The sequence below is a fragment of the Bison bison genome, unplaced genomic scaffold (genome assembly GCF_000754665.1).
Source record: "Bison bison bison isolate TAMUID 2011002044 unplaced genomic scaffold, Bison_UMD1.0 scf7180017864369, whole genome shotgun sequence".
In the NCBI taxonomy this organism is placed as follows: Eukaryota; Metazoa; Chordata; class Mammalia; order Artiodactyla; family Bovidae; genus Bison; species Bison bison.
Window position 1 is genome coordinate 3,376,118 of NW_011494941.1, and position 10,406 is coordinate 3,386,523.

At 42.9% G+C, this 10,406-nt stretch overlaps 1 protein-coding gene across 1 annotated transcript in view; it reads right to left on the reverse strand.

Moving 5' to 3' along the window:
• The window catches only part of TACSTD2 (tumor-associated calcium signal transducer 2), a 2,499-nt gene extending 2,404 nt beyond the window's left edge, over nucleotides 1-95 (reverse strand). Inside the window, exon 1 of the mRNA XM_010855885.1 lies at nucleotides 44-95. Coding sequence (XP_010854187.1) covers nucleotides 44-95 — 52 coding nt within the window. The remainder of the gene's footprint in view (nucleotides 1-43) is intronic.
• Nucleotides 96-10,406: the final 10,311 nt, after the last annotated feature.

Here is a 10,406-nt window from a genome sequence, read left to right on the forward strand (position 1 = left end):
AGCATCAGCAGGAACCACCCAGCTGAACCAAGTCAGCCCAAACCCTGAGAGGTAAGAATTGCTGTTCGTAATAACTTCCGGTATAGGCATACCATTATACCGAAGTTATTACGGATCAGTCCCTTGCTTGCGTGCTAAGTCGCTTCAGTCGCGTCCTACTCTTTGCAACTCTGTAGACTGGAGCCCACCAGGCTCCTCTGTCCATGGGATTCTCCAGGCAAGAATACTGGAGTGGGTTGCCATGCCCTCCTCCATGGGTTCTTCCCCACCCAGGGATCGAACCCCTTTAAGTCTTACAGTTCCCTTAATAGCATGGATTTATATAGTTTGCAATCCACTCCAGTGTTCTTGCCTGGAGAATCCCAGGGACGGGGGAGCCTGGTGGGCTGCCGTCTATGGGGTCGCACAGAGTTGGACACGACTGAAGCGACTTAGCAGCAGCATATAGTTTACAGTACACAAACATTATCTCATCCTCACGTCAGGTCCTGACAGGTATTCACTGTCTATCAGACCCATTCCATAGGTGGTGTAGGTGAGGCTTAGAGAATTTAAAGTCACCGGGCCAACAGTTTCCTCAGATTCCTTGGAGATGCCTTTGCAACTCTGCCTGGCTGTTCTGAGACCTTAAGTAAGTGCTTATGGAAATAGTGGTGCCGAATCTGAAGGAAGGTTTAGAAACAGGTCTGTTACCATATCACAGTTAAAACCCAAGTGTCCTGGTGGCCAGGATATTAGAAGTTCTGTTAAACACTTTCCCCCCCTCTTCTTCAAACACCACAAACTGGGAATATTTATGCACGTAGTCAATATAGGGAGATGAAAAGGAACACATTCTTTCAAAGAACCAGCAAGACTATAAGGAGTTCCTTGTATAATTTGATTCTAAGAGAACAAATTATTGCTTTTCTTTCACTACGCCTCATGTAAGTAGCTGAACCACTGCAAATAACGAATGGAGCTTGTGAGAAATTACTTGTCTGCTTCTGTGTGGCTACTGGGATGGGATGCAAGTGTTGCCATCTCTTTTTTGAATCATTGAGAAAGTTCAGGATTTCAAATCTGTGGTAAAATTAACAATGATTAGCAAGCTATAATTATTCCCGGCTCCTCCAGTCAGAGCACATTTTATATGCTCAGCATTTAAAGAACACCAGCAGTGGTTCAGGGTGTTGTTTAACACATGAAAGCCAGTCAGGTTTCTACCCCATTAATTTTCTAGCAATTCCTGAGGCGGGGTAGGTGGATATATATTATTCTGCCTTTACAGGCAGAGAAAGCAGAAACATGTGGGGGTCAGTTTCTTACCCACAAGAAACTGGCATTCTGCTCTCTACTCCCACTGTCTCTGTTTAGGTTCTTGAACCAGGATCCTCCTCAGTTTTCCCCTCCCCAACACCCAGTCCACCCTGAACAAGAGAAGGCTTTCTACATCACAAACCTGTGCCCGTCTTCTCTCTGCTGAGAATCTTTCATGCACAGAGTGGGAGGTGCCCTTGGCTCTTAGGATGAAACTCGTACTTCTTAAGTTAGCACACAAGATCATATGTGATTTTGGCCATATTTCTCAAGTTATGTAACTTCTCTGTGCCTTAGTTACCTATCCTCATCTGTAAATAAAATGGGATAATAAAAGTATCTACCTAATAAGATAGGTGTGAGAATTAATGTAAATAAGCCTAAATAAACCACTTAGGACACTGTGTGTTCTAACAGTATCCAAACTTGGTAAGCATAGACAGGTGTTAGCTATTGTCATGGTCACCACCATCACCATCTTTATCTTGCTTCGTCTTGCCTCTCCAGGCTTCGTCATATTTTCAAACCTTTGTGAAGTCATCTACCTGGACTCTCCACTCCTTCACCTATTTTGTGGATTTTTTTTTTTTTAACACTCAGCTCTTGGGTCACCTCCAGGAAGCCTTCCCTGATTGATCTCTTGCTGCAGTCAGGATGATGCCCCTTCTCTGTGCTTTAGTAATTCCTCTAACACCAGAATGGCAACACCAACTTTTCTGGGCTTGGTGATCCCCCCGCTAAAATGGAGATAATAGCAATTCTCTACTTCATAAGTCATCCTGAGGATCCAGTGTAAATAGATGAGATGGTAGATGCCAAAGCTTTATAAGCTGTAAGACACTATAAAAATAGTAGATTGCCTTTTTAGTATTTAAATATCTATCTTCTCACTCTTCCAACTACTGACTAGGTAGCCACAATCCCCTATAACTGAAAGCCACCTGCTTGATATTCCAATGGGTCCCAGACCAGCAAAAGGAAAGCTGAAGGGGAAAGGGTCTCAGAGCTGCAGAATGTATACAATGGTGTCTACTTAGCTAGGACAGCCCCAATGCCTAGGCCTTATTTGGGCTAGTGCTGCGTCTCCAAACCTCTGGCTTTTCCAGCCGTGTCACGTGTTGGAAAGAAGGGGATAAACGGGAGTCCATTCTCAGTAACTTCTATGGAAGATGGACAGAAGCAAAGACAACTTGCCCCCTGTCCTATTCCCCACCCCACACACACTTTCTTAAATTCTATGGTTCTGGCAGACTTTTCCTAACAAGCACACAAATACCAAGATGGGTTTATTAAGAGAAGCCCCAGCTCTGATACCCGCTTCATTCTTTGTTTCCCACCTAGGTCTGCAAAATACCATGTGTTAGCTTTAGTTCTGTTTTTTCTTTTTTAATTTTTAAATACTTAACAAAAGGGTTCTATGAATTCAGGATTCACAAGAGTATATCAGGGCAGGAACCACATCTGAGCACTGTAGCCCCAGCGCCAGCATGTGTTAGGTGTTCAGTAATATATTTATTGGCTTCATTAATGTTGAGTTGTGCCCAGAGTATTGTAGTATCAACATATACTCCTAGGAATGTTCCTGTTGACCAATTCAGTATTTCCCTTCTGGGCCAGTTCTCATCACCTACCCCAGCCACAAACCTCTATCCTCACCAAAACCTACCTTCCTAGCACCTCATTTCAAGGAAGACCAGGTAATGATACCTGAGTGTTATTTTTGCTCTTATCCCAGGCTTTTAATACACTTCCCTGGTGGTTCAGATGGCAAGGAGAATGCTTGCAGTGCCGGAGACCCGGGTTCCATCCCTGGGTTAGGAAGATCCCTTGGAGGAGGAAATGGCAACCCACTCCAGTATTCTTGCCTGGAAAATCCCATAGATGGAGGAGCGTGGCAGGCCCCAGTCCATGGGGTCACAAAGAGTCGGACACAACTGACCAGCTTCACTTTCAGACATTTAATAACTGTAGGAAGGAAGGTTTAGTCTGATGAGGGTTAGAATAGACAAGGATTCTCGAGGCAATCAGTGTAGTATGATTGAAAGAAAATGAGCTTTGGCTCTATAGTAAGACTTTGCCTCCAATTCTGGTTTTACATCACTTACTGTCTGTGTATTACTTCACCTCCCTGAGTCTCAATTTCCTTAGTTATAAAATGGGGATAATAATGCCTACATTTCCCCAACATCTGGGAAAAGGATGATTTCCCATCTTATTATGGAGAACATGCTTTCCCCCTCCACTGAACTTCATACTTCATCTATTCTTGTACTCTCTTTTCTAATCTGTTGTTGATGTTCTGGTTTTCCTTGGTATTAGACCAATACCAACACATCAGTTTTATATTCAAGGAGGTGATTCACAAAAGCAAAACACAAAAATAAAAGTGTGTTTATTAGTAAAATACTTACCATCCATAATTATTTTAATGATTCAAGATAAAGAATATAAAAAAAAACCCAACAGAGTGTTTAGCATATTCTAGGTGGAATTAAGCTTAGCTATTATTATCAGCCCTCTCTGGAATGTGAGGATGCTTTGAGATCATAAAGGCACAAAGCTGGTGATTGTGCGGATTGCTGACAGGAGCTGGGTGTTAGGGAGGGGAGCTGCCCGAGAACCCTTATCATTCCCCCGCCCCCACCGGATGCAGGAATACGGAGAGTATCTAGAGAGGATCTAGAGTGTGTTAGCATTTCTACTCCCATTTTCTGTTGGAATACCTACAACACCCTAGGGGTAGGTAGAGAAGATATTATTATCCCCATTTTACTGATGTGGAAACAGAGACCTGTGGAGGGGAAGAGGGCTTGTTCATGGTCACAGGCTTATAGGTAGAGAGGCCAGGCCTAGAATCCAGGTCTCCTGACTACAGATGTACATGTCAATTAATTAAGATGGAAGGGAACTGAAAGCATGAAGGGGTTAGAATCTCATCTCATGTTCCTTGGGTTGTCTTTTATTATTTTTCTTTCCCTTAACTATACAAACACTTTTTAGAAAGTTCTGGTTTGTGAAGAGCACAAAATAGCTATTAAAATTGTGTAGGGCGCACCAGTGAGCTCACACCTGGAAACGCTAGGGCTTAGTCCGCTAATCACTCGTTCCTCCCACACTGGAGTGAAAGTGGTCCCTGATGTCTCTGCTTTGCTGAAAAAGCGGCCTCCATTTGAATTCTGGGCTGCTAGGCTACCAGCAGGTGCTTCAATGGTTGCGTCTTAGAGCTTTGAGGACTCAGTGGTGTAATGTCCGTGGTGCTGCCTAGCGCCGTGCTGGGAAGAGCCCTCACTCTTATTTCTGGCCTGACCAGCGTCAGCTTTAGGCTTCATAAGGAGCAGCCATTGAAATGGTGGACAGGGCCTGAAGGTTGGTCAGGGTTCCTCTTCTTCCTCGGAGGGAGCTTGGAGTCCTGAAGGAATCAAGTGGTCCTGCCAGCCAGAATGCAGAAACTACAGAGAGAAGGTGGCTGTGATGGTCACTAGGCAGAAAGAGGACAGAGGCTCCAAGAAACAAACCATAGAAAGAACGGGGAGTCATCCAAGGGCTGGGGACAAGGTGCAGAGAACCAAATAGACAAGAGTCTTCAGTGCTTCATTTCTTTAAAAATGCAACTCAAGTATTGCAGACTATTAGAATTCAAAAGAGCCAGGCAATGGGAACTCTGTATTTTCTTGTTTGTTATTGTGAAAATGTTTATAATAAAAAATTTTAAATCTAGTTAATCCCTCAAATTAAGTTTTAGAGGAAATATTTGGAGTACAGTTTTCTGTTTTTGCTTCTACTTGTTTTTTTTTTTTTCCATTTCCATAGTTTTTCTTATTAATATGAACCAGCACTTATTTATCACCAACATGGTGTCAGGCACTTTAATGCTTTTATTTATTTATGCTTTTATTTATTATTTATAAATAAATTCCGTATAATCCCCCCAACAATTCTATGAACTATTCTCATCCCCATTCATCTGATTAGGAAGCTGAGGCTTAAGGTCACTCAGCGAGAAATCAGTAGGGGAGGGGTTTGAACATGATCTGCACTTTTCCATGGCACAGTTTGGGCTCTTTCTGAAGTCTTGAATGAGTGAGAGTAGTTTGAAGATGTTGGGCTAGCGAACTGAGTGTGTTTTGGGACCCAGCTGCCTAGGGAATGGAATCTGATGTCTCACTTTTCTGGCAAGACAACATATTTCTCTGTTTGCGTGTGCGCATCTGGGTGGGGCTTAACTCCTTTTCTTAGGAGAGAGGTTGGCTATGACGTCTGTGGTTCTGCTTGTTTTTTGACTGCATTCTCACCCGAAAACTCTGTGTCATGGTCATTTCTGTATCTGCTACTCACCGTCTTCTTTTCATGATCTTGTCATGATATCCATGCCACAAATTGCAAACCCTAAGTGGCTCCCGTCTCATTCTGGTCTCTTCTTCTAGAGGTAGCTGACTTCTTCCCCCAGGGCTTTAGCACTGGAGAAAAGTCACCTAGTAACTTTGTTTTTTTAAATTGGAATGTAATTGCTTTACACTGTTGTTTTAGTTTCTGCTGTACAGTGAAGTCAATCAGCTATGTGTATCATATACCCCCTTCCTCTTGAACTCTCCCTCCCACCCCTCCCAGCCCCCAATTATCCCGCCTATCTAGATCTTCACAGGGCACTGAGCTGAGGTTCCTGTGCTTTATAGCAGGTTCCCACTAGCTGTTTCACACGTGGTATGTATATATGTCAATCACAGTTCCCAATTCATCCCTGCCTCTCCTTCCCACCCAGTGTCCGCATGTTGATTCTCTATGTCTTCATCTGTGTTCCTGCCTTGAAAATAGGTTCATCTCTACTATTTTCCTAGATTCCACACATATGTATCAATATAAGATATTTGTTTTTCTCCTTCTGACTTACTTCACTCTGTATGACAGTCTAGGTTCATCCACATCTCTGCAAATGACTCTATTTTGTTCCTTTTAGTGGCTGAGTAATAGTCCCTTGTATATATGTGTCACATCTTCTTTATCCATCATCTGTCCATGGACATTTAGGTTGCTTCCATCTCCTGGCTATTGTGAATAGCGCTGCTGTGAACACAAGGGTGCATGTGTCCTTTTGAATTATGGTTTTCTCAAGGTATGTGCCCAGTAGTAAAACTGCTGCATCATATGGTAGTTCTATGTTTAGTAACTGTGTACTTAATCTCACTGGCTTTTGAGTGCATCAGTTTCCGGTGAGACTTGGCAACAAATGAGGAGTGATTGGGCAATGTTGTCACAACATTCCCCAGGCAGCCAGGTTTCCCAGACCCCACGTTTATGAATCACGGTGTTGGCGTTTCCTTTCCTTGAGCTGGCCAGGTGATGTGTGATTCCTCACAGAGGGGAATGCAGGTGTATGCTGTTTCTTAGCACTTCTAGCTGTTCTGGAGTTGGAGGCAGGTGGTGCGAGGTCTCACCCCCACACTAACCTGCTTTTCTGGGCAAGCCTGGTCCAAGTGCTGCTTCTTAGAATTATTGAAAAGGATTTCAGAGGTCATTTATCCCAGTCTCCCACCCAAAGAGAGAAATCTCTTCTCCAAATCCCTAACAGGTGCTTAAGCATTACCTGAGCCGGTGAATCATCCATTCTCCCCCACAAGACAACTCATTCCAGCCCTGAGAATCTTAATGAGAAAGTTCCTCATCGTATTTAGGAAAATTCTATGCCTCTGTAATTTTCACAGACTGATCCAAATTTCCATACTCAGAGCACTACAGAGTAAATGATTTCCACCCTCCACTTCATCGTTCCTCAGGTATGGATTTGAAGCCAGCTCTTCTGTCCCCCAGTTCTCCTCCTGCCTCTTTCTGCCTCTTCCCTTGCCTTTGTCTAGGAGAGACATCCCTCCTCCCCCATCCTTGCCTCTGTGCCAGCCTCACCCCCTGGGTTGTGATGTTTCCATCAGTGGTCCAGTTCAGCAAATGATGTCATGTAACTGGGTTGCTGCCAGCAGAGGATCCCTGGGAAGCTGTGTGGAGGGCTTGTTCCTGTTGTCTAACCTCTCTGATTAGGAAGGTGGGTGTAATTCAAACTGTCCCTTACTCAGCTACCAATTTCCTCTTTTCTAGGAACACATGATTCCTGGGCAGTGTTTATAATATCAGCAATTTATTGAGAGGCTGTCATGGTCAGCTTCTCAACATGTGTTATCTTTATCCTTGCAACATCTAAATGAGGTATGTTCTGTTATTCTTACTTATGAAAACTCAGGCAAAAGGGGGCTTTCCCAAGAATACATAAACAGTAAACGGCAAAGCCGGAATTCACATTCTTTTGGTTCTGAGATTATGCTCTTTGTTTTACACCGAGCTGCTATAGAGCGTGTGAATTTCCCAAACCCACAGGTTTTCAACTCCACCACACTTAATGTACAAGTTCAAACTACATCCCAACCTCTTGTTCTTCTACAGCTGCCAAATGAAGGCATCAAAATCGTCTCTCAGGGACTCCCCCTTTGCATTCCAATGCAGGGGTTGTGAGTTCGACCCCTGATTTGGGAGCTAAGATCCCACATGCCTCAGGGCCAAAAAACCAAAACATTAAACAGAAGCAATGTTATAACAAATTCAATAAAGAATGATCCACATTTTAAAAAATACTTAAACAAAAAAAGTTGTCCCGCAACTGAATCCAAGTAATGATATGGCTTAGATTTTATCCAACAGCAGACAATTTTGTGCTCTGACATCTTGGCTGAATTCACCCTTATAGAAAAACAGATAAGACATTATCAGTACTGTGCAGGTGAAGAAAATCCAGCCTAGAGCATGTTGGTGGCCAAAGCTAGAGAGCAGGACAGAACCTTCCGCTCCTCCTAGCCGTAGATGCTCTTCTTGGCTCTTGTGCTGTCCTTTCTACAGCTTCAAGTACCCAGTCTTCTCTGTTGTCTGTACTTCTGCTTCTCCCTGCCTATTTGTCTTTTTAAAAAAAATTTAATTGAAATATAGTTGACATGCAATATTATGTTAGTTTCAACTATATTACATAATGATTATATATTTGCATACATAATGAAATGATCACCATGAAAAATCTAGTAATCTGTCCCCATATAAAGTTATTATAGTATTATTTCTTATGCCATATATTATATCCCCATGACTTAATATATAACTGGAGGTTTGTACCACTTAATCCCATGTATCTATTTTATTCACCTGCCCCTCTCCCCCTCTTCTGGCAACGACTTGCTTATTCTCTGATTCTATGAGTCCATTTTCACTGGGTTTTCTGTTTTGTTTTATTTTTTTTGTAATTTTTTTTGGCTGTGCAGGTGGGATCTTAGTTTCTGGACCAGGGATTGAACTCTGCATTGGGAACATAGACTCTTAACTATTGGACTTCCAGGGAAGTCCCTGTTGTTTTAAGATATTTTTAGATTCCACATAATTTAGGTTATGCAGTTTTGTCTTTCTCTATGTGACTTGTTTCATTTAGTATAACACCCATCAGGTTCATCTATGTTGTTAAAAATGGCAAGATTTTCTTCTTTTATTATTCTTGAGTAATATTCCATTGTGTATATACCTATATTATATGTATATAAAACGTATTTTCTTTATCCATTCACTAAGTGTCCATGTTCATATCCATGGACACTTAGGTTGCCTCTATATCTTGGCTATTATAAATAATGCAACGAACATTGGAAAACATATCTTTTTAATAGTGTTTTTGTTTTTTCTGGGTAAATACCCAGAAGTGAAACTATTGGATTATGTGGTAGTTCTATTTTTAATTTTTTGAGGTGGCTCCATTTGTCTTTCCATAGTGGCTGAACCAATTTAAAATCCCACTAACAGTGCACAGGGCCTCTTTCCTTCACATCCTTGCCAACATTTGTCATCTTTTTGACAGTATCCATTCTGACTGATGTGAAGTGGTATCTCACTGTGATTTTGATTTGAATTTCCCTGATGTCGGTGATGTGGCCCGTCTTTCCGTGTGTCAGTTGACCATTTGTATGTCTTCTTTGTAAAAATGTCTATTCAGATCCTCTGCCCATTTTTCAATTTTTTTTTATGCTGACTTTCTTTGTATATTTTGGGTATTAACCCCTTATCAGGGGATGTATCATTTGCAAATGTCTGTCCCAGGAGCTGAGTATGCTCTCAGCAGTTGTGAGTCACTAGACTCACACCAGGGACGGAAGTAGAGGCGAGGAGGAGTGGGACAAGGGAAAAGTTCAGAAGTTGAAGGAGAAAGTACAGGCAGGACAGAGGCGATCTCATTGTTTTCCAGTGTGGGGATGTACGGGTCCAAGACAAAAGGCCAGAAAGCCCTCATTGTTCCTCTGGCCTAAGTAGGATGCAAGAAATTGGACTCGTTTCTTTGGATTCATGTGGGAAGTCCTGGCTCTGTCAGCTAAACTTCAGCTATAACCTTTCAAATCATGACTGATGGGAAAATGAGGTCTGCCCTCAACAGCTTCTCCAAGAACACGGAGTCTGCTGATGAGAAGGCAACTGGGAGCCAACAGAACCAACCTGCTCGGGACCCGGCACCTCCTTTTCCCACCCATGTGACTGGTTTCCTGTACATCCATTCACCATCCATTCAGCCAGTCAGTCAGCCATCATTCATTCATTCTAAACCCTTTGAGTGCCCACTATGTACCATCCCTGCACCAGGCTGGGAGGATAAAAGACAAATAGCAGCTAACTCCTGACTCTCAGTAGCTCACAATCCACACAGTTATGGCTGCCAAGCAGGGGCTCAATGCAAATATATTGAATAAATATCATAAAAACATATGAATAATTACAGTAAAGGATTATAAAGCACAGTTCCTGTCCTTCCCACTTATATGGATTGCTGCTGCTGCTGCTAAGTTGCTTCAGTTGTGTCCGACTCTGTGCGACCCCATAGACGGCAGCCCACCAGGATCCTCCGTCCCTGGGATTCTCCAGGCAAGAACACTGGAGTGGGTTGCCATTTCCTTCTCCAATGCATGAAAGTGAAAAGTGAAAGTGAAGTCGCTCCGTCGTGTCTGACTCTTAGCGACCCCATGGACCGCAGCCTACCAGGCTCCTCTGCCATGGGGTTTTCCAGGCAGGAGTACTGGAGTGGGGTCCCATTGCCTTCTCCACTT